The sequence below is a fragment of the Myxocyprinus asiaticus genome, chromosome 6, assembly GCF_019703515.2.
Source record: "Myxocyprinus asiaticus isolate MX2 ecotype Aquarium Trade chromosome 6, UBuf_Myxa_2, whole genome shotgun sequence".
In the NCBI taxonomy this organism is placed as follows: Eukaryota; Metazoa; Chordata; class Actinopteri; order Cypriniformes; family Catostomidae; genus Myxocyprinus; species Myxocyprinus asiaticus.
In genome coordinates, this window is record NC_059349.1 from 1,180,626 (window position 1) to 1,205,206 (window position 24,581).

General features: G+C 36.4%; 2 protein-coding genes across 10 annotated transcripts in view; both read right to left on the minus strand.

Moving 5' to 3' along the window:
• Nucleotides 1-3,151: 3,151 nt before the first annotated feature.
• On the minus strand, nucleotides 3,152-9,520 carry LOC127442954 (gastrula zinc finger protein XlCGF8.2DB-like). Of its 2 annotated transcripts, none has more exons than XM_051701391.1 (3): nucleotides 9,498-9,520; nucleotides 8,443-8,562; nucleotides 3,152-6,902 (listed from the first exon to the last, which is right to left on the minus strand). In XM_051701391.1, exons 2-3 carry the CDS (start codon nucleotides 8,525-8,527, stop codon nucleotides 5,986-5,988), a joined length of 1,002 nt encoding a protein of 333 aa, XP_051557351.1. In that variant the 5' UTR covers nucleotides 8,528-8,562; nucleotides 9,498-9,520; the 3' UTR covers nucleotides 3,152-5,985. The 2 variants fall into 2 exon arrangements, with proteins under 2 accessions (XP_051557351.1, XP_051557352.1); XM_051701392.1 differs by lacking the exon at nucleotides 9,498-9,520 and adding an exon at nucleotides 9,342-9,487.
• A 231-nt stretch (nucleotides 9,521-9,751) lies between these two features.
• Nucleotides 9,752-24,581, minus strand: part of LOC127442904 (gastrula zinc finger protein XlCGF8.2DB-like) — a 58,607-nt gene continuing 43,777 nt past the window's right edge. The window contains exons 1-6 of one of the 8 annotated variants that reach the window (XM_051701274.1): nucleotides 19,331-19,416; nucleotides 15,886-16,344; nucleotides 15,095-15,167; nucleotides 14,854-14,900; nucleotides 14,146-14,234; nucleotides 9,752-12,288 (exon numbers count right to left, since the gene is read on the minus strand). In XM_051701274.1, coding sequence (XP_051557234.1) covers nucleotides 11,309-12,288; nucleotides 14,146-14,234; nucleotides 14,854-14,882 — 1,098 coding nt within the window. In that variant the 5' untranslated portion in view covers nucleotides 14,883-14,900; nucleotides 15,095-15,167; nucleotides 15,886-16,344; nucleotides 19,331-19,416 and the 3' untranslated portion in view covers nucleotides 9,752-11,308. The other 7 variants (XM_051701277.1, XM_051701272.1, XM_051701273.1 and 4 more) reach the window with 7 other exon arrangements.

Sequence of the window (24,581 nt, forward strand, 5' to 3'; positions counted from 1 at the left end):
CTAGTCCACAGACACATTCAGATCATCATTTACTACCCTAGTCTTATAGACCTACTTTATCTGGATTTACTGTATGACACCTATAGGAGCCTTTTTTATTAACTTAATATTAATGTATTTTTCTTATTTTAATGACAACACATGCAAACCTAATAATAGCTTTAACAGTGACTATTGTTGCTTTAAAATGAAATACAGTTGCCAAATGACCCTTTGTAGAACCAGACGTCAAGCAGCCACCACTGAACCTGTTCAGTTTCTATGTAGGTGAGCTTCACCTCTATGACACTCAGTTGGCAGTAAAGTACTATTGTTGAGTGATGTACACATTTATCTGAAGAGTACAAAGTCGAATGTTGTGCTTTTCTCCTTAGAACGATTTGTACTACAATAATTATTTGGGTGTGGGTGGCCTGTGAGATATGTAAGGCTCAGAATAATGCACAGCAGCTAGTCATAAACGCAAAATAAACCCTTAATGACAGCTGTATGATCAATCAAAATCAAGCATTCCAGAGAGCTGTGTAATAATAAGTAGTGGTTCATCATAAATTAAAGTTCTGACATCATTTACTCACCGTCATGTTGTTCCAAAACCTGTATGCTGTTATTTTTAGTGGAGTCCTCAAGCCACTCATCTCCATACAATCAAGGTCCCCGACACATTGATAGTTCATTGTGAGCACATCTGTCAAGCTCCAAAGGGGGCAAAACACACTTTATGTTGTCTCGAATGCGTGTTTATTTGTAAGTGAAAGTAAAGATCTGGTGCACTGTTTTTGAAAAGAATGGTTTAGTAACCTCAGAATTGACATTGTTCATACAGTGTTGAAACCATTTGATTTTAAGTATCTTTGGTCTCTGTGCTCATTAATTACAAGATTTGTGTCAGTTTCATTAAATGTCATGGATGATTAGTGGCCATGGTTATGAGCTGGATAAATTACATTATTATTATTCATGTACCCTATTAAATCATTAAAGGTGCAATATGTAATATATTTACTGTACTAAAGCATAAAATTATCACATGCTAAGTTGAAATACTGGCTTCTCCGAAAACAATGATCATTCATTCAAAGAAATGTTCATTCCAGGCCAGAATTTCTGTTTGTGTTTTGGCCGGTGTGATCCCGCCCACTGCCCATTTCCTAATAGTATTTTGAAACCCTGGGTTACCAGATTTGAAACAAGTTAGTGTGCAAACACAGCGCACTGCAGCCATGGAAGCCAGTAATACATCTAGCAGTTGTATTGACAGAGTTATAAAAAATTCACATGAGTTGGTTTATAATTTGCAAACAATAAAAAAATTGCAAACGTATACATTAGCTGATCAACTTACAATGCAAGGCTCGTCGCTTGCCACTGCCAGTTTGCTTGTTCCTGTTGCGTGTCCTCAACCTGGCAACCCACGTAAGCTTCGAGTCTGGGGAGGAGAGGGCAGGGGAGACAACTCTCTCCAATATTTTGAATTTGGATTGCAGTACCCATTTTAAACGCTTAATGTCCATGTTACATATTGCTCCTTTAAAACAACAATCATGCCACGGTCCAAATCACTGAGATAAAAAATGTCCCCATTCTGATGGTTGATGTGAACATTAACTGAAGCACCTGACCCATATCAGCATTATTTTATGCACTGCTGCCACAAGATTGGCTGATTAGATAATCGCATGGATGATTATTGGTGCCAGATTGGCTGGTTTGAGTATTTCTGTAACTGCTGATCTCCTGGGATTTTCACACACAACAGTCTCTAGAATTTACTCAGAATGGTGCCAAAAACAAAAAACATCCAGTGAGCGTCAGTTCTGCGAATGGATATGCCTTGTTGATGAGAAAGGTCAACAGAGAATGGCCAGACTGGTTCAAACTGAAAAAGTCTATGGTAACTCAGATAACCGCTCCATACAATTGTGGTGAGAAGAATAGCACCTCAGAACACTATTCTGAGATGCGGGTTGGCGCTGTTTTGGCAGCATGAGGGAGACCTACACAATATTAGGCAGGTGGTTTTAATGTTGTGGCTGATCAGTGTACCTGTAAAAATTGTATCAACCATTACAAATTTTCGAGTGTTGTTTATGTCACGCTATGTATGTGACGTTATGTAATACGTCAATGCATGGTACAGAATATGCGTTCCAGTCATAGGTTGCCCTGCAAATACACTTTATCCGAAATATGGATGATATGAGTTGTAAAATTTACATCATGGTTATTTTTATCCGTCATTAGTTGCTTTTGCATTATTTCTGCATTGAAAAATGCAGTCACAGTCTCTCTCACACACACACACACACACACACACACACACACACACACACACTAATGATCAAGAATTATAAAACAGCTCCTATTTTAAACATGCAACTATATCTAATATAGTCGCCAAAAGGCTATATATGCATTTAAGTCAGTGCTGACCAACAGATGTCTTCTCCAAAGATCCATCAGGTATGTTCATTGTTTTTATAGGGATATTGCTTGGTTTGTTGGGTCGGATTGCATTCTCATCACAAGCGAATCGCTCCAGAGTTTGTTTGCAATCGGGCCGATTTTTTTGGTGTGGATCCGGGTGTGAACCCCTTGTTCATAAATGCCTAAACGAACCAAAGGGAGAAAACACATCAGGTTCCGAAACAAATGCTTCAAACAAGCCAGGTGTGAAAATGCCATAAATCTCCTCTTTTACATCTGAAAGTCACATGTGGTGATGTACTTCATAAGAATTTGAAGAATGAACAGGCGTGACATCATTTAGAACAAACTATGGCCAAAAAGGTGTTTTTGCATTCATTTCGGTGGTTCGTAACAGCTAGCCTGGGTGAACTTTTAGGGACAATTCTTACTGGCTGCTAAACACCTTCTTACTGTCATTGGTCCACGTCATTAGTAGGTGTGACCTAAAAATCCACCTACCCTGAGGCCGACAAATAATTCAGTTTACCTTATTCAGTCAGTCAAAATCAGTCAACAAGAACATCTAATAACATGTAGCACTATTAGCGAACTGGTGCAAATTTACCTACGATCGTTCATATGGAGACATTTTCCAAGACCATGTCAGGTGATTTTTTTGTTTTGTTTTAGTTTAATTAGTCTACAAAAGAAACAGAATCTACTCAAATTCTCTCAAGTGCCCATTTACTCATGTGCAATCTGCAGCAAAAGCTATTCACACATCTGCCCAAAGATATGCCTATCATCATCCTTTTGTCTTTATTCTGCACATTAACACTTTTATACACTAATTTTTGCAATAGTATCAGTGTCATCATAAATTACAATAACATAATGTATTCGGTGCTTATTATGGTGTATAGCGTGTTAGTGCAATAGCTCCATGAATTCAGAATGTAAACAAGACAAATTAAAAATGTTCTACTACATATACAGTATCATCATCGAATGGTTAAAACAGCTTCTTTTACTGACCTCATGTGAATTCTACTCATAGAATAAGGCGTACAGTAATTGTAACACATTTTAATGTCACATTAGTTTAGGTTTTACATGTAGCATCCTCATATTTAAATGTACTTCTAAATGCCTCCCACAGCGGTGTGGCAGGTGTCTAAATGTTTGCAAACAATATAAAGTTGCTCAGCTGTTTAGAACATTTTACCCCTGAATGAAGGATGAAGAAGAACTTCTCTGGAAGTATATCGGGCCTTGTTTCACTTTCACATCTGAAACTGAATGTAAAGTGCAGATATATAGTAAAAAAGGATTTAAATATTGATCTGTTTCTTACCCACACCTATCATATCGCTTCTGAAGATATGGATTTAACCACTGGAGTCATATTGATTACTTCCGTCTCCTTTATGTGGTTTTTGAAGCTACAAAATATTACGACTTTAATCTCATAATGCTACAACTTTATTCTTGTAGTTTATACTTTATTCTCAAAATCAAAATGGGCCCCCCCAGCAGGTGCCTAGAAACGGCCCTGATTGGAGGTGTGGGTTAGAGCTTCTTTGACAAGTAAAAAGCACTAAAAAAATTTAGTTTGCTATTCATAAGAAGCATCTGCTGACGTGGACCATGCCTTGAAAAAAAAGATCTCAGAAGACCTACAATCAAGAATGGTTGCTTTGCACAAAGCTAGAAAAGGTTACAAAGTTAATTCAAAGAACTTAGATATTCATCTTTCCACAGTAAGACAAATTGTCTATAAATTTAGACAATTTAGTACTGTGGCTACTCTTCCTAGAAGTGGCCATCCAGCCAAGGTAACTCAAAGTGCACACTGCAGAATGCTCAGTGAGGTAAAAAAGAACCCTAGAGTGACAGCTAAAGATTTGAAGGAATCACTGGAACTGGTTAACATCTCTGTTCATGAGTCTACTAAGCGGAAAACATTAAACAGGCATGGTGTCCATGGCAGGACACCACGAAGGAAGCCGCTGCTTTACAAAACAAACATTGCTGCCCACCTGAAGTTTGCCAAAGTCCACCTTGACACTCCACAATGCCACTGGGAAAAAATTTTTGTGGACTGATGAAACTAAGTTTGAAATGTTTGGGAAGAACATGCAGCACTACATGTGACGTAAAAAAGGGCTGCTTTGCTGCTTCAGGACCTGGATCACTTGCCATCATCGAGGGAAAAATGTCCCATGTTTATCAAGATATCCAACAGGATAATGTCAGGATGGCTGTGCGCCAGCTGAAGCTCAGTAGAAGCTGAGTGATACAGCAGGACAATGACCATAAACATGAAAGTAAATCCACTACAGAATGGCTTCAAAAAAAGAAAATCTACCTTTTGGTGTGGCCCAGTCAGAGCCCAGACCTTAACCCAATAGAGATGCTGTGGAATGAGCACAAGAGAGCCATTCACACCAGACATCCTAGAACATGGCTGAGCTGAAGCAGTTTTGTAAGGAAGAATGGTCCAGAATTCCTTCTGAACGTTGTGCAGGTCTAGGCACACCATCCCAACGTTGAAGTATGGTGAAGGGAGCATCATGATTTGGGCCTGCTTTGCTGCTTCAGGACCTGGATCACTTGCCATCGAGGGAAAAATGTTCCATGTTTATCATGGCTGAGCTGAAGCAGTTCTGTAAGGAAGAATGGTCCAAAATTCCTTCTGAACGTTGTGCAGGTCTAATCCACAGCTAACAGAAATATTTGGTTGAGGTTACTGCTGCCAAAGGAGGATCGACCAGTTATTAAATCCAAAGGTTAACTTACATTTTCCACAGCACTGTGAATGTTAAATGGGATGTGTTCAATAAAGACATGAAAGATTATAATTGTTTTTGTCTATACTTATTACTTAAATGAAGGGATCACATTTTATGAATAATTTATGCAGAAAACCAGCTAATTCTAATGGGTTCACATATTTTTTTCTTGCCACTGTAAGTGTTTTAAAAAAAAAAAATTTAATTTGTTTTTTTTTTTTATTCTAAGCATCACATTTCTGCCTTTAAATCCTCCAAAAATTGGCCCCATTCACTTTCATTGTAAGTGCCTCATTCTTTGTAATATTGTTTTTTTCTTTTTTTTTTTTTTTTTTTTTATAAAAGTAGGGAGTCAAAATAATTGTTTGTGGAACTCAACATTATGCCACAAATGCTGTCGATAAAGCTTGTGTTAAACCCAGAATATTCCTTTAATGATCTCAATGAACTTCTTTTCAGTTGTCAATGCATCACAACAGCTACTGTATTAGTAACAATATGAAATGGTTACAGATGTGAATAGAAAAACAATAACATAGGCTGTCACTTTTTGACATGCTACTACACACAATTAATGCTTTAATGTAGTACTATCACTACTCCCATTATGTAGAAAAGGACCCGACAACAATTGTGGCATTTAAAAGTGGTACACAAGCCTTCTGAGCAAATACTTTACCCCAAACCGTAGTCAAAGTGAGCACAAAGTTCACCACTGCAGGTACTTTAACAAATGATCATCTTGCAAATGATGAAATTGCTCTTTTGGAAGAAGATCTTTGGTTTATTCTTTGGATAATTTGGGGCAATACTTTTGTCTGTGAGTCAGTAAATTAGTTGACTGACTGAAACTCTTCCCACATGAGGTGCAGTGGTACGGCTTCTCTCCAGTATGCACTCTCTTGTGTGTTTTCAGGGATCCTGCCTGACTGAAGGTCTTGTCACAATGTGAGCACTTGTAAGGTCTTTCTCCAGTATGGATTTTTTTGTGTTCTTTCAAGTATGTGGCTCTAGTAAAGGAATTCCCACACAATGGACACTTATGAGCTTTCTCACCAGTATGTATTTTCTGGTGCTGCTTCAAATGGTCCAGCTGTGAAAACGACTTTCCACAAAAAGGACACAAATAAGGCTTCTCATGAACTTTCTGGTGTCTTTTTAGGTGTTTTGCAGAAATAAAATTTTTACCGCACTGATCACAGTTAAATGGCTTGTCTCCACAGTGAGAGTACAGATGATTGTTGAGACTCGATGCCTGTGTGAAACTCTTGCCACACTGAGGGCACGTGAAAGGCTTCTCTCCAGTGTGAATTCTTATGTGATTCCTGAGGATATCTTTGTGTACGAAACTCTTTCCACACTGGGGGCAAATGAACGGTCTCTCGCCACTGTGAATTTGTTGGTGCCTTTTCAGTTCTGCTTTTTTAATGAACCTCTTCTCACACTGAAGACAGGTGAAACTGCACTCTCTTAAATGAATTTTCAAGTGGCTTTTAAGTCTTCCTTTTCGTTTAAAAATCTTTCCACATTGGGGGCAGGTGAAAGATCTCTTGGCTCCCATTTTTTTACTTGAGAAAATCTTTTCAGTCTGTGAGTGACTGTAAGATTTTTCTCCAGTTATAAAATTATATGGTTCCTCATACTGATGTTTCTCCTCCACTTCACTCAGTGCTTGAATTTCCTCTTTTACTTCCAACAGGCCTAAAATCAATCCAGACAATAAAGATAAAATAAGAAACAATATTCAGGACTCAACAATAAGGCATCAGTATGAATGGATTGAAAATTTAAAAAAAATCAACAATGTTTTGCATCGTATGCCATCATTTTCCAGCAAAACTAGTTTTTGGTAAAGAAAAATGTAACATTTAATGAAAAACATAAATATTATTCCAGGCACATCCATATACTTTACATTCAAAACTAAATTGCTAGGTGCGTAGATTCTGGGGCAGGTGTGGGAAGAATGTTTGATAATATGATGCTCAATTTTCAAATATTTAAAAGTATGCTATGAGAGTGAATTTTTATATATCTGTGCATTCATTTGAACTGTTATTATGCACTGTGTACCCTAATATATTGTGCTGAAACATACACTTTTTATCATAAATGTTAGGGGACTCTCAGTCCTTTTTTTAACTACTATAGCCTAAGGAAAAATTACACATACATTATTTTAAATCACGGAGAAGCAAACGGACAATCGTGAGTCGCCAACTACTAAAATCTGTTCCACCAGTACGGTTAGAATGGTTTCAGGATCCAAGAGAAATCAGAGAACGGTTTGTAATTGAACCATGCTCAAGTGGAAATGCTACTGGAACCATTCCTCACTGTGCTCAGAACTGTTCGGCCTGTTGGTGGAAAAAAACGCTTTATGTTAGAAAAGTCTGAAAGTCTGTGCGGAGTTTGGTGGATGTAGCTTGAAAGCTATAGTATAAGTTACAAGTTACAGTTCAATATTTAAGTCCTTTTTGACTATAAATTCTCCTCCCTGCCCAGTAGGTGGCGATATGATCAAAGAAAGTAAATTGACAAAAACAAAAGAAGAACGTGGAAGTGAAACTAAAGGTGAAAGTGGACATTTAGGGCATTTTCCAAACTGCATTTTTATGCCCTTGAAGGGCACTGTGGAAAGGGGAAGCCACTCGAAGGGTTGTTCCGAAATTATTTTAATTGGAATTTGCTCTTATAGAAAAAAGAAATTAAATATTGATCTGTTTTTCACCCACACCTATCATATCGCTTCTGAAGACTTAAATTTAACCACTGTAGTATGGATTTCTTTAATGCTGAATTCATGTGATTTTTTGACATTCAAAGTTCTGGCCATCATTCACTTGCATACAGAGCTGAAATATTCTTCCAAAAATCATCATTTGTGTTCAGCAGAAGAAAGAATGCCATAAACTTCTGGGATGGGATGAGGGTGAGTAAATGATGAGAAAATGTAAATTTTTTAGTGAACTGTCCCTTTAAATTACCTAATTTTTACTGGGCAGGTCAAGTTTCTGAGCACACAATAGACGTTGTTCACGTGTAGCTCAGTTTCAATAATTGGTCTTTTTGGATGAGGGAGGGAGTTTTTAGTGTTAAAACTTTCAGTATGTTTTCATACTACAATGAACTTTTTATTTAAAAAGATCATGGTAATTCTGATTCCTCTTGATATGACCCCTTTCATGTTTCTGAGGATTAAAGATGAAAGAATGAAAAATAAAGAAGAATGGACACCAACCTTTTTGTTCCTCAGTAACTTCATTTTTCACTCCGCATGGTTCTGCATCACTCATGTTCTCACTCTCCTCTTTAATAAACTCCATCTTTACAATAGTTTATCTTGAATTTTTCCTGAAAACTGTTGGATAGAGATGTTACAAAGTCATTTTACTCATTTGTAGGACCTCCAAGGTACAACAGGGGCTAAAGGCTCCCCGGGGTAAAAGGCACTTTTGACTTTATTTTCTCCCAAAAACACTAAATAGCAACTAAATCTACCACAGCCTTGACACCTGTTTGTCACAATACACTGCAAAATATTACTGATCCATGAGTTCACCACCTGCAATGTCTAAGGCTGATTTAGATGTGATTTGATCTAATATTTAATTACATTTTGAACACTTAAAAAGCATGTAGCTAAAAAGAAAACCTGAAATTATCCCAGTTATTGAGACAAAACACTTGTCTGTCCAGTAAGTGAAAGGACAGTATTTGGGTAAAAAGCCCCCTGTTGCAGGGACTAAAGGCCCCAATAAAACATTGTTTTTCTTAAGTGGGGCAACATACGTTATATAATGCTATATGTGATTTAAATGAACAGGAAATGGTTAACTCTTTTCTTAAGTGGTTATTGAAGGGCCCCCTTTTCACACAAATGCTGTTGCTCCATCAAATTTCAATTAAAAAAATAATAATTTTGCCTATTTTTACCCCATTCGATACACTTATATAGTACTGAAATCAGAACTGGCACCCTGGTTCTCATCTCATCTCAGTATTGTGATGCATATTTATTAGAAGTTTTATTTAAATTAGAAATCGTTTAATTCTATTGACCCTATTCATCAGGGGAAGCTGCATATTGGAGATATTTTAGCGGAGAAATAATCAGACTCATATCAGGATAGTACTTACTACACAAACGTTAGGGTGCTTTCACACTTGGTTCGATTGCTTGGACCGAAACCGAGTTTGTTTCCTGCCCCTCCCGCTGTGAAAGCACCCTTATTTTACAACCCTGCCGCATTATTTACAAACTGTGTGACAGGCTAGTAGATAAAGATAACCTACCTTCTTCTCTTGTTTTGTGGCGATTTATTGCATTTGTGCGTATTGCCACCTGCTGGGCTGTTGTGGAGTTGTCAGCGGTTTTATGCTATTGCTAATTTTGCTGACAAAAATACTGTAGGTCGGTTAATTTATAATTTAACAAAAACAAACATATTCCTTAAAACTAGGCCTTAAAAACAAGTAGGCTTACACAAGAAATTATCTACAGTTTATTAGGATGCATAGACTTATAAGGAATGAGGCTCAGTGTCAAACTAATGTTGAACTGATAACCCCTATCTGTATTCAACTCACTGTGACAGTTTTGGTTATTTACAAATAATTATTATCAATAAGCAAAGCAATACAAAAAATAAATAAATAAAATAATAATTTGTCACCATTTCATTCATACATTTACTTGTAAAATTAAAGGCGCACTCAGTAACTTTTATCTTTGTGTCATCTTGGACTTACACTGACACCTAGCGGCTTGGAAGCAGCATCATTTAAAATCATTAGTATTCAGTTTCAGATGCCATTGTAGAAATGTAGTATTCACAGTCAGCCATGATTACTTTAATCAATGAGTGAAAGTGTCAAATAACAGGATGGTTACTGAGATTAAGTGAGCAGTATTTGGCTGGTCATGTGATTATAACATAGCAGCCCCCATATGTGGACCCTCTTCATGTAGAATAAAACAGCTTTTCTAAGGTTACTGATATGACTGGAGTCTTTATTTTAATGTGAGTGGTCATGAGTTCCTACATATATTGCAAACTTACAATTCATGTCTTAACCTTAAAAAGGGTTACAATCAACAAACCTCACAAAGTCTTGTAGTTTGCACTTGGCTATAAAAGGCCAATAAATATACAATTTTGTAACCATTTATGGAAATTTCATTTCATAATGTACAATGAGAACACTATATATTACACAGCAGTGACTCCACAGTGACCTAAATTGTTCAATGATTTTTAAAAAGTAATGTACACTGTATGAATACAGGAATGACCAAAATGTCATTATTTCATTACATGTATTTTCATGCAAACTGTCTTTGACTTAAGCTTCCATCATCATAAAACTTTTTTTAGTCTCTTATGCAAGCATTTTCAGTTCTCAATGCATGACCTTTCAACAGTTACGGTTAATAAAAGAAAGTGAATGGTGGCCAGAAATTTTAAGCTCCAAAAAGCACAAAAAGGCAGCATAAAAGTAATCCATAACACTCCAGTGGTTAAATCCATTTCTTCAGAAGAGATATGATAGGTGTGGGTGAGAAACAGATCGATATTCAAGTCCTTTTTTACTATAAATATCAACTTTCAAACAGCCCTCCTAAGCACTCTTCTCTCCTAAGATGACGACTTTTGTTTTTTGGCAATTCGAATTCTTCGTGCATATCATCACCTATTGGGCAGGGAGGACAATTTACATATAGTTAAAAAGGACTTACATATTGATCTGTTCCTTACTAACACTTATATCGTTTCTGAAGACACAGATTTAACCACTGGAGTTTTATGGATTTCTTTTACACTGCCTTCATGTGCTTTTTTGAACTTCAAATTATGGACCTACAGAGCTGAATATTCTTCTAAAAATCTTCATTGGTGTTCCACAGAAGAAAGAAAGTCATACACATCTGGGATGGCATGAGGGTGAGTAAATGATGAGAGAATTTTCATTTTCTGGTGAACTACTCCTTAAAATGTAGTACTACTGCTACTTCCCAATATACGTACAAGCATGTTAGTGAATTACCTTCTCAATTCTGCACAATTTGCTTTAAAACGTTCGGTTAAGAAGATAATGTTTGTTTACTATAACTTTTGGCGACATTTTTTTCTATGATACATTAGAGTACTTGATGTGGTGAAACCCCTCTGACATAGTGGGCATTGATACGGCTTCTCTCCAGTATGCAATCGCTCATGTGCTTTCAGGTTTCCTGACTGAGCGAAACTCTTGTCACAGTAGGAACAATTGTAAGGTTTTTCTCCAGTGTGGATTTTTTTGTGTTCTTTCAAGTATTTGGCTCTAGAAAAGGAATTGCCACACACAGAGCACATATGTGCTTTCTCACCAGTATGAACTTTCTGGTGCTCTTTCATATAACCCAGTTGTGAAAACGTCTTTCCACAAAAAGAGCACAAGTAAGGCTTCTCATGAATTTTCTGGTGTAGTTTTAGGTGTTTTGCTGAAATAAAATTTTTACCGCACTGATCACAGTTAAATGGCCTTTCTCCAGAGTGAGAGTGCAGATGGTTTTTGAGAACGGATGCCTGGGTGAAACTCTTGTCACAATGTGGGCATGTGTAAGGCCTCTCACCAGAATGAATTTTCATGTGATTCTTAAAGTGTCCTTTACGAAGGAAACTCCTTTCACATATGAGGCAGGTGTAAGGCTTCTCCCCGGTGTGAATTTTTATGTGATGCTCGAGGCTCTCTTTGCGTGTGAAGCAGTTCCCACAGTGAGGGCATGTGAAAGGCTTCTCGCCTGTGTGACTTTGTTGATGCCTCTTCAGGTCTGCTTTTTTAAAGAAACTCTTGCCACACTGAAGACAGGTGAAATCGCGCTCACCGGAGTGAATTTTTAGGTGGCTATTAAGGTTTACTTTTAGTGTGAAAATCTTTCCACACTGAGGACAGGTGAAAGATCCCTTGGCCTTTCTCTTTTTCTTTGCAGTCCGTGAGCAACTGAAAGATTTCTCTCCACTTGTGATATGATGAGGTTTCTGATACTCATGGCCCTTCTCCGCTTCATTTTGTTCTTGAATTTCCTCTTTCACTTCCACCAGGTCTAAAATCAATTCAGACAACAATGGTAAAATAAGAAATAAAAATATTACTTTTCATGGCAGAAAGTAACAAGGACTCCAGACTAACACTGGCATCCCCAAAACCTACAGATGAAGGCACAGAGCACCTGATTTGGTAGCACTGGTGTGGACAGAAACCACTAATAACGATATTATTATTGTATTACACCAATAAGTGCATTTACTAAAATATTATTGCATATTTTGTTCCATAAAGAATACATTTATGAAAAGCATTATTTTCATTACTGATAATAGGTCACTGACATATTAGGTTGTCTGAGGAGATAAAAATTAGAAATAAAAAAAGAATGCACAAGCATCAAGTTCGTAAAAATGTAATCTTTGTGTCCATGTTGGTTTCACAAAAAAAAACAAAAAACAAACTTACAGCATTTTCTACAATTGTTTTTTTTATTTTTTTTTTATTAATTTTAAAATGTCATTTGGTGTTACCATCAAGTAAAAGGTGTTATAACATATTATTAATTACAATAAAAAAATATATATATATAACATATATATAAAAACATATTTAAGGTGAATTTTATTTTTATTTTTTATCAAACAACACTATATGACCTAAAGGAAATGTGCCTTTTCATAAAAATAAAAAAAAATAAAAAAAATTTAGTTATATCAGTTTTTTGTTTGTTTGATTTGGTTGACAAATGTTTTTTTTTTTTTTTTTTTTTTTTTTATCAATCACATCAATCATATTTTAAAAGAAAATTGATTCACTTATTATTTTTTAAGAAAAAATTATAAAATATTATTCTGCACTACTCATGCAGAGGGCAGTGGTAGCTACTAGAGGGCAGTGGTAGCTCAGCGGTTAAGGCTCTGGGTTACTGATCAGAAGGTCAGGGGTTCAAGCCCCAGCACCACCAAGACGCCACTGTTGGGCCCTTGAGCAAGGCCCTTGACCCTATCTGCTCCAGGGGCGCCGTATCATGGCTGACCCTGCACTCTGACCCCAGCCTAGCTGGGATATGTGAAAAAAGAAGAATTTCACTGTATATGTGCAAAATGTATAATGTGTGATAAATAAAGAAAATTATTAATTATTATTATTAATTATTATTAAATTATTATTATTAATTATTAATTATTAATTATGCCAGCATTTCTTTTTTCAAGAATTTTGATTTGTTTTTGGTTTTTTTTACTGTCTCCGGATGGTTACACCACATGACATTTGTTTACTTTAAGCCCTCCCAACCCCCCATAAATATCAAAATGACTTTGAACTCAGTAACTGAAAACATGTTCATCATAGTAAAAGTGTACTCAAGTAATTTTTTTTATTTGTGAATCACATTTTTGAGGTATTTTTAGATGATAACAGATCTGGACAAAAATGTGCGTCACATCATTAACCTTAATAACAACAATATCATTTGTAAAAAGTGAATAAAGTTGTTACTCAAATAATTATTTTCCTTTTATCAGGCTCTTAATTAAGTACAGTCATCTTTTGGAATCTCTGAAGGAAAACCGATCCAGTATAATTTTTTCTACAATCAAAGACCATTAAATGGAGAGCTTTAACACTCTTTACTCTTTTCTTTGTATTTGCTCTTACAAAATCTACATGCACTAGTAGGAAAAATGTATGCAAAATTCAGCCATTTAGTCACAGTCTGGAGGCCTGCATTACCTATTTGTATGTGATCAACTTGTGACATTTTGCAGTAATTTTCTTGATATGTTTCCCAATATTGTTTGTTCAGTTATGTTATTCACAGTCACTGTGATTTTTACCAAATCTGGCTGAAATTGTCCAAAGATTTGTTACTTCAACAGTCATTAATGAAGAGCCAAGAATGGACACCAACCTCTTTGTTCTTCATTTTTCACACTGCATGCTTCTGAATCATTAATGTTATTACTCTCCTCATCAACAAACTGCATCTTTACCTGGAAACTGTGGGGTAGAGAGAACAGAAAGTCATTATTGGTATGTAGCAGGCAGCAAGTATTGAATAAATCTAGCCATATTGAAGGCTTGACTTGTGATGACATACAGACGCTAAATTAAATTACTTTGGATGTTGCAAGATTTGTAAATTCCAGCCTCTTCATTGTCAAGTAGCGTTATACACATATCGGTCTTTGTGAGTGTCATATTCCAATAATACTGTATCTGTCTGGAATGCCGCAAACACAAACAAACAGTGAAGTGTTTTATATAGTCCTATTTTATTCAGCTTATGTTACCACTGACTTAATATTACTTATTTTATACTCTACATAGCTTTCTTTTATTCTTGTTAGTGTTCTATAATGTGATACTGAAATATGTAGTGTTATTTGGTCCTGGTATGAAGACCTGTCTTGAGTGATCCAAACACAAGGTCAGCTGAGACACATTACCATTTACACCAGGTATTAATGTGTCAACTTGTCATCTTATTTCATTAAACCCCTCTCAAGTTAAGTCATTTTTATTTGTATAGTACTTATCACAACACAGAAAATTATGCTACACCAGAAAATGAACCTGAAATATCTTGTCATTTGTCTCAGATGAATGTTAAACTCACCACAAACACATTTCGGGCAGACTGCACATAGCAAATTTGTTGAGTACCTGTATAAAATCAACTTAAAATGTGTTGCATGTGCTTCATATGATCTACATTTATCCATTTTATCTAAAGTGAATATTCTGTCATGGCATACATCATACTGATGATGGTCTGTACTGTAAATAAGTCAACAACGAGACCATATCTATTAAATTATTCAAAAATACATTACAAATGCAATTCACACAAAACTTACTTGAATACACCTCTTCTATGATGAACAGATTTTTGATTATGGAGTTTAAAGTAAAAAATTTCATGTGGTGTAACTGTCCAGAGAGAGTAAAATACAAAATCATTGTCTTACTAAAAGCTCAAATTCTTTGTTGAAATTGTTTTTGCCAGGAGTAGTGCAGAATATTTTTTATTATTATTTCTAATATATATATACATACACACATACACACTACCGGTCAAAAGTTTTGAAACACTTACTCATTCTTTATTGTAATTTTTGTTTTTTGACGTTTTAGAATAATAGTAAAGTCATCAAAACTATGGAATAACATAAATGGAACTATGGGAATTATGTTGTGACTAAACAAAATCCAAAATAAATCAAAACTGTGTTATATTTTAGCATCTTCAAAGTAGTCGCCCTTTGCCTAGAATTTGCAGACATGTACTCTTGACATTTTCTCAACCAGCTTCTTGAGGTATCACCCTGGGATGCTTTTTAAACAGTATTGAAGGAGTTCCTATCTATGTTGGGCACTTATTGGCTGCTTTTCTTTATTATTTGGTCCAAGTCATCAATTTCAAAAAAGTTTTTTTTTTTAATTAAATTTTAGATTTATAATGAAATAAATTAATATGGTGCCACATCTATATTTTTGTCTATAAAACTAATTTCAAACATTTAAGCATACGCCTTCAGATCAAAAGATTTTTAAGATCATGAGAAACATTTCAGTCAAGTGTTTCAAAACTTTTGACCTGTAGTGTATATATATATAGAGAGAGAGAGAGAGAGAGAGCCACTCTAACCTTTTCTTTTTGTGTTTCTGCTTCAAAAGTGTCTTTTTCTTTGCAATTCTTCCCATAAGGCCTGCACCCCTGAGTCTTCTCTTTACTGTTGTACATGAAACTGGTGTTGAGTGGGTAGAATTCAATGAAGCTGTCAGCTGAGGACATGTGAGGTGTCTATTTCTCAAACTATAGTCTCTGATGTACTTATCCTCTTGTTTAGTTGTACATCTGGCCTTCCACATCTCTTTCTGTCTTTGTTACAGCCAGTTATCTTTTGTCTTTGAAGATTGTAGTGTACACCTTGTATGAAACCTTCAGTTTTTTTTTTTTTGTTTTTTTTTTTTTTGGCAATTCCAAGCATTGTATAGCCTTCATTCCTCAAAACAATGATTGACTGATGAGTTTCTAGAGAAAGATGTTTCTTTTTTGCCATTTTTGACCTAATATTGACCTTAAGACATGCCAGTCTATTGCATACTGTGGCAACATAAAAACAAACACAAAGACAATGTTAAGCTTCATTTAACGAACCAAATAGCTTTCAACTGAGTTTGATTATAATGGCAAGTGATTTTGTAGTAACAAATTAGCAATTTAGCATGATTACTCAAGGATAAGGTGTTGGAGTGATGGCTGCTGAAATGGGGCCTGTCTAGATTTGATCAGAAATGACACTTTCTTTTTTTTTTTTTCCAAATAGTGATGGTGCTGTTTTTCACATCAGTAATGTCCTGACAATACTTTGTGATCAGCTGAATGGCACTTTGGTGAATTAAAGAACCAATTTCCTTCCAAAACAGCAAAATCTGTACATTATTCCAAACCTTTGGCCGCCAGTGTATATATATATATATATATATATGTCAGAAGTTTACATACACTTAGGTTGAAGTCATTAAAACACATTTTTTTTTTAACCACTCCACAGATTTTATATTAGCAAACTATAGTTTTGGCAAGTCGTTTAGGAGGACTACATTGTGCATGACACAAGTAATTTTTCCAACAATTGTTTACAGACAGATTGTTTCACTTTTAATTGACTATATCACAATTCCAGTGGGTCAGAAGTTTACATACACTTAAGTTAACTGTGCCTTTAAGCAGCTTGGAAACTTCCAGAAAATGATGTCAAGCCTTTAGACAATTAGCTTCTGACAGGAGGTGTACTGAATTGGATGTGTACCTGTGGATGTATTTTAAGGCCTACCTTCAAACTCAGTGCCTCTTTGCTTGACATCATGGGAAAATCAAAAGAAATCAGTCAAGACCTCATAAAAAAAAAAAATTGTGGACCTCCACAAGTCTGGTTCATCCTTAGGAGCAATTTCCAAATGCCTGAAGGTACCACGTTCGTCTGTACAAACAATAGTACACAAGTATAAACACCATGGGACCACGCAGCCATCATACCGTTCAGGAAGTAGACGCATTCTGTCTCCTAGAGATGAACGTAGTTTGGTGCAAAAAGTGCAAATCCCAGAACAACAGCAAAGGACCTTGTGAAATTGCTGGAGGAAACAGTTAGACATGCATCTATATCCACAGTAAAACAAGTCCTATATCAACATAAACTGAAAGGCTGCTCAGCAAGAAGAAGCCACTGCTCCAAAACCACCATAAAAAAGCCAGACTACAGTTTGCAAGTGCACATGGGGACAAAGATCTTACTTTTTGGAAAAATGTGGTCTAATGAAACAAAAATTTAACTGTTTGGCCATAATGACAATCATTATATTTGGAGGAAAAAGGGTGAGCCATGCAAGCCGAAGAACACCATCCCAACCGTGAAGCATCGGGGTGGCAACATCATGTTGTGGTGCTTTGCTGCAGGAGGGACTGGTGCACTTCCCAAAATAGATGGCATCATGAGGAAGAAAAATTATGTGGCTTTATTGAAGCAACATCTCAAGACATCAGCCAGGAAGTTAAAGTTCGGTCGCAAATGGGTCTTCCAAATGGACAGTGACCCCAAGCATACCTCCAAAGTTTTGCAAAATTAAGGACAACAAAGTAAAGGTATTGGACTGGCCATCACAATGCCCTGACCTGATAGAAAATTTGTGGGCAGAACTGAAATAGCATGTGCGAGCAAGGAGGCCTACAAGCCTGACTCAGTACCACCAGTTCTGTCTAGAGGAATAGGCCACAATTCCAGCAACTTATTGTGAGAAGCTTGTGGAAGGATACCCAAAACGTTTGACCCAAGTTAAACAATTTACAAGCAATGCTACCAAATACTAACAAAGTGCATGTAAACTTCTTACCCACTGGGAATGTGATGAAAAAAAAAAAAAAAAAGCTGAAATAAATCATTCTCTCTACTATTATTCTGACATTTCACATTCTTAAAATAAAGTAGTGGTCCTAAATGATCTAAGACAGGGAAAGTTTTCTATGATTAAATGTCAGAAATTGTGAAAAACTGAGTTTAAATGTATTTGACTAAGGTGTTTGTAAACTTCTGACTTCAACTGTATATAAGCAGTGAAAAAAAAAAATATGATTAATCTACCAAATCAAGGTAGCCATTCATGATATTTGTAAAAAATATTTTCACCTTTAAAATATGAATGACAAAGTTACACAGTTACAGTTATCATGTATTCAAGGTGCAAGGAAAGTATCCTTGAAGGTTACACCACATAACACGTTAAAAGTCAATAAATCCGTTTTTTGTATAAAATTCTATATATGTTTATCCAAAATTTGTGAAACCAACATGGACTCAAAGATTACATTTCTACGAACTCGACACACTTATTTAGAACTAGTTCTTTAAAAGATTTCTCATTTTCCAGAGACCTATATACAGTATGTTTGAGCTTTGCCAGACTTCTTCGATCGGACGGGTAATTTCTTTTAAAGCTGCATGTATCCGGCACAGATTAAACCCCTAATTTTAATTAATGAAAAATTGCGCTTTGGGTATGAGAAAAGCACATTACAAATAAAATTTATTTTTATCATTAATGATTGATTGACAAGTGCGTAAGTGCTACTCAAAACAGATGCGATGCGATCCGAATGTGGTTTGAGTTATCTGATCAAGACGTTAATTTGATGTAAATTGAATCGCTTGAGAGGGATATTAATAGCAGTTTAAAACGGGGTCTTGTCACAGAGCTCAGTATCTGTATTGCCACTGCCTCAGGCTGAAACTGTTGCTTACTGCAAACACATTCATGCTTATGCATTGTATTCTAGCTGAAAAAGGAAGATATTTATTTGAATTGTATTATTCGTCGGTCTTCATTACCGTTCCATACTATCCATTCACTAGCCTCAACCGGGAGAAGCTGCGCGTGCATTACACATAATAATAACAATAAATAATAATAATATTTAAGAGGAGAAAAATGCAGGATCATACGGTGCTCACAACACTAACGTTACGTGTTTAAAGCGCTACCACATCATTTGCAAACTGTATGTAATAATGGAAAATCAAAAATATAGTTACCGTTTTCAAGGAGTTCTTATGGGAGACTACATTTCTTAAAGAGAGCTAACAGTTAGCATCCATTCATTTCAATGGCGGCTCCTCGGTAGGCGCACTAGCAGAAGGCCCCCGGAAGTGCGCGACCTGCGTGCAGTTCCGGACACTTTTTCAAAGGTCAGGGTGATGCTAATTATGAGTTCCATTTGTCTCGGAAGTTGGAGGATTTATTTTCCGAGTTCCGAGACCGGAACTGACAAATGAAACGCCCACTCCCCCATGTCAGAATTCCTACTGGAAAAGTCGGACAAACTCAGAGGACCCCGAGTTGAGAAAGCAAGATGGCTGCGAAGAGCATGGACTGTAGTATGCTGTGGGTTTAAAAAAAAAAATTTTAGCACTTTTTATTTTATTTTATTTATTTATTTGTCCAATTTAGTAAGTCATATACACAATACAGTATTACCGTTGCCTATAGGCATGTTGCTACGATCCTGTTATGCATGAATTACCTCGTAATGTGTTGTTTATAAACTGGTACAGCTAAAATTGGCTAGGTTGCTGCTGCTAACAACAACAATGGTAGCTGCTTCTACAAGAACAATGGTCAATGTTGCTACAACAACACTGCCGAATGTTACAAACCGTAAAACCGTTCAGGCAAATTTATATTGCAAATATACGCTTGGACTTCCATAGGGCATTGCCCTTTGTTTACACCCCTGGTTCGATTAAAATATGGTTAACATGTTTTGATACAATCAAATACATGGAAACATTAACATGCCTTCTCCGCTTTCTGTCATCTTCCTCGAGGTCTCTTAGGTGAAGGGCATACTTATTTTGTAGCTCTCTGTACTCCAAAAGAGCTAGTGCAACAATTACTTTCCTGGAGGCATCCATCTTTTTTTCCAACTTGTCGTGTTGTGTGTAATGGAACGCATCCAACTCGGATTTCTTTTTTTTTTTTAACGGATATGACGTTGATTCGAGTCCTGAGCTCCGACTTCCGAGACAAATGGAACGCAGCATTATACATAGGCTGTGTCTCCTTTGGAAGGATGCGTCCTCCGGAGGTCGCATTTGTCGGCCGCATACGTCATCGAGCCTGTCTCATTTCATAAAAGCGAGTAGAACACTTCGAATGCAGCCTTCGGTTGCAACCTTCTTTCACGGGAATTCGGAGGATGCATGAGGTGTATCCTTCGTGGGCACTCATAACCCACAATACTTTGCTTCAACGGAAATGTCTAAAAACAATTACGCCAATTTGCCTGTAAATATGATGTTCAAACACAAGGAATGTTAATTCCCATGTTGAAGTACCTCAGTAGATGGGTGCAGAGTATATAATATGTATAATTATATTAATATATAATTAAAATAAAGTATTAGACTTTGTAAAGAGAAAAGAAAATAGATTTTACAGGTGTACTTTTAATAAAGTATTAGACTAAAAGTACACCTGTAAAATCTATTTTCTTTTCTCTTTACATCATTATATCTCTCCTAAAATGTACCTCATACATTTCCTTCTAAAGGGACTTTGTTCCATTCCAACTCAAAGTGCTTGTGCTTGGTAAAGAGTGGCGTGCTGTCATAGCAACCATGTTACATTCCGTTTCCGAGAGAAAAATGAATCATGTATGAAAAAGATCAAGATGCTTTTAGACTTCTTATTCTTGGATTTGAATCTATTTTAATGTAGTGCTGTACTACAAGGAGTACAGAGAAAATGGGGGAGGGGTCTACTTTAAGGAAGTGACGTCTTTGTCTCTTGAACATTTCTTGCTAGTTGTCATACTCATTCAAAACAACAGCGGGAGGCACTTCATTCATAGGACTTTTTTTTTCTATTAAAATTTTTTATTGATTCAAATAGTTGACAAAGAAAAACAAAACAAATCTACATTGAATCAACTCCCTCTACTAATTGATGACCGCCCCATCGCCTAAAATACAGAGTCTGGGGCAAAATGAAGTCCGAGTGCCCAACATGTCACACACAAAACTCAGAACCTTCATCCAAAATTCTTGGATCTTAACACACCCCAAAAAAAACATGGGTTGTGTCTCCATCTTCTGATTGGCATCGCCAGCAGGTGGGTATGTCTTTAGGACCAAGCCTATACAATCTAGAGGGTCCAATAAAATCTATGTAAAATCTTGAAGTGCATAAGGTGCACCCTTGCATCTCTAGATACAGACTTGTTTTTTAGAATCCTAGCCCACACTCCCACCTCCAATACCAAGTTTAAATCTTTCTCCCATAATCTCTTGATAGAAGTTAAAGCTCCGTCCCCCAGACTCAGAATTAGCAGGGAGTAATACACTGATGCCTCATGACCTTTTCCAAAAGCAGTAATCACCACTCCCAGAGTATCTGGCACTTTAGAGGGGATGTATGCTACTCCCAAAAATAGTACAGAGCAGATGGTGCAGCTGTAAATACCTAAAGAACTGAGATCTGGGGATCCCAAAATCTCAACACTCCACTCTCATATAGGTCACCGAGCATATTAACCTCCCTCACAACCACCTCCTTGAAACAACCACACCGTCTTTTTCCAGAGCAGTCTGTATTTCTCCTGAGGTTACCTGTGGGTTTTTCTTTGTATCCCGAACAATTCTTCTAGCAGTTGTGGCTGAAATATTTCTTGGTCTACCTGACCTTGGCTTGGTATCAAGAGATCCCTGAATTTTCCACTTCTTAATAAGTGATTGAACAGTACTGACTGGCATTTTCAAGGCTTTGGATATCTTTTTATATCCTTTTCCATCTTTATAAAGTTCCATTACCTTGTTACACAGGTCTTTTGACAGTTCTTTTCTGCTCCCCATGGCTCAGTATCTAGCCTGCTCAGTGCATACACGTGAGAGCTAACAAACTCATTGACTATTTATACACAGACACTAATTGCAATTTAAAAAGCCACAGGTGTGGGAAATTAACCTTTAATTGCCATTTAAAACTGTGTGTGTCACCTTGTGTGTCTGTAACAAGGCCAAACATTCAAGGGTATGTCAACTTTTGATCAGGGCCTTTTGGGTGATTTCTGTTATCATTATGATTTAAAAAGGAGCCAAACAACTATGTGATAATAAATGGCTTCATATGATCACTATCCTTAAATAAAAGACAGTTTTTTTGTATGATCAGTCATATTTTCAAAATCAATGCCAAAATTTCACAATTTCTGCCAGGGTATGCAAACTTTTGAGCACAACTGTAAATATATATATATATATATATATATATATATATATATATATACACAGCTGAAGTCAGAAGTTTACATACACCTTAGCCAAATACATTTAAACTCAGTTTTTCACAATTCCTGACATTTAATCGTAGAAAACATTCTCTGTCTTAGGTCAGTTAGAATCACTACTTTATATTAAGAATGTGAAATGTCAGAATAATAGTAGAGAGAATGATTTATTTCAGCTTTTATTTCTTTCATCATATTCCCGGTGGGTCAGAAGTTTACATACACTTTGTTAGTATTTGGTAGCATTGCCTTTAAATTGTTTAACTTAGTTCAAATATTTTGGGTAGCCTTCCACAAGCTTCTCACAATAAGTTGCTGGAATTTTGGCCCATTCCTCGGGATGGGCAACTTTGAAGGGGGCAAGGGCCAACATTTTTTCTCCATTCTACCAAGGGGCCGGATTACAAATCCGCACTCTAACAATGTTCACCCCTTTACTTAATTTCCTCATTATTGTGGGTAATCTATGCACAACTAATGCAATGTTCTTTTAAAGATTTTTTTACCTATATTAACATTTTTATTTAACAATATTTATAAAAAACTAATATAATTATTTTGTAATTTGCGTTTTACTAAAACATGTACAAATTCATGTTCAATTGACAAGCAATATACTTCAGACTTACATTTTCAAGAAAATGTATCTAATTTGCATTGTCTACATTTGCAACAGACAAACACACAAATGAACAGACAACATTTTCAACCCCACCTCATAAAACAGCTTATAGGTATTAGTAAAAATCTAAATATTATTATCAATAACAATACTGGATACAAGAACATAACATTTCAGTGCATTAATACAAAAACATTTCAGCACCACAACATACACACACAGACCAAACAGCCTTGTGTGTCAGAGAACATTCTTTCTATTTGCAAGACTTTTCAACAATCAGTCAGGCATCTCAATCGTGCATTTCTTCAAAGTTTCTCCCTCTTATAACAACTTTTTCATTTTTCACAAGCACGAGCTGAACAGCATTAGATGTCTTTGGTGATTCCTGCACTGTCACGGATTTCGTAAAAACTTTTGATGCCATTTACCCCTGTATTTTATTTATCCTTTACATCTGTGAGGAGAGCAGCTCTGGTGTATGTATCTCTCATACTGTATGCCTCTTTGATCACTTTGATCAATGGTGTATTTGCGAATCAAATTGAAATCTTTAATGACAGATTTCGTATCCAGGCAACAAAAGACATGGGTTCCACCTGCGTACATTAACAACAGCGCGCACTATGTTGCTGACAAGCTGAGGTAAAATTGAGCTCAATTTACCTTTACCTGCATGCTAGAATCCTAGAGTGATCAGCAGGTCTGTTTAGAAGCAAAGCGACCTCTTCTGGTCAATAGTTGTAATAACATCATAAACTGAATGCAATCTTTACATAATCCCTTTTTCAAAGAAATTAAATCAATCCTCAGTCTTGTCCAACAGGCCGTATACAATGATACAGAGGGCCGTATACGGCCCGCGGGCTGCCAGTTGCCCATCCCTGCTCCAGACAGAACTGGTGTAACTGAGTCAGGTTTGTAGGCCTCCTTGTTTGCACACGCTTTACCAGTTCTGCCACAAATTTTCTATCAGATTGAGGTCAGGGCTTTGTGATGGCCACTCCAATACCTTTACTTTGTTGTCCTTAAGCCATTTTGCCACAACTTTGGAGGTATGCTTGGGGTTATTGTCTGTTTGGAAGACCCATTTGCAACTGAGCTTTAACTTCATGGCTGATGTCTTGAGATGTTGCTTTACTATATCCACATCATTTTCCTTCCTCATGATGCCATCTATTTTGGGAAGTGCACCAGTCCCTCCTGCAGCAAAGCACCCCCAAAACATGATGTTGCCAACCTCATGCTTCACAGTTGGGATGGTGTTCTTTGGCTTGCAAGCCTCACCCTTTTTCCTCCAAACATAATGATGGTCATTATGGCCAAAAAGTTCAATTTTTGTTTCATCAGACCAGAGGAAATTTCTCCAAAAAGTAAG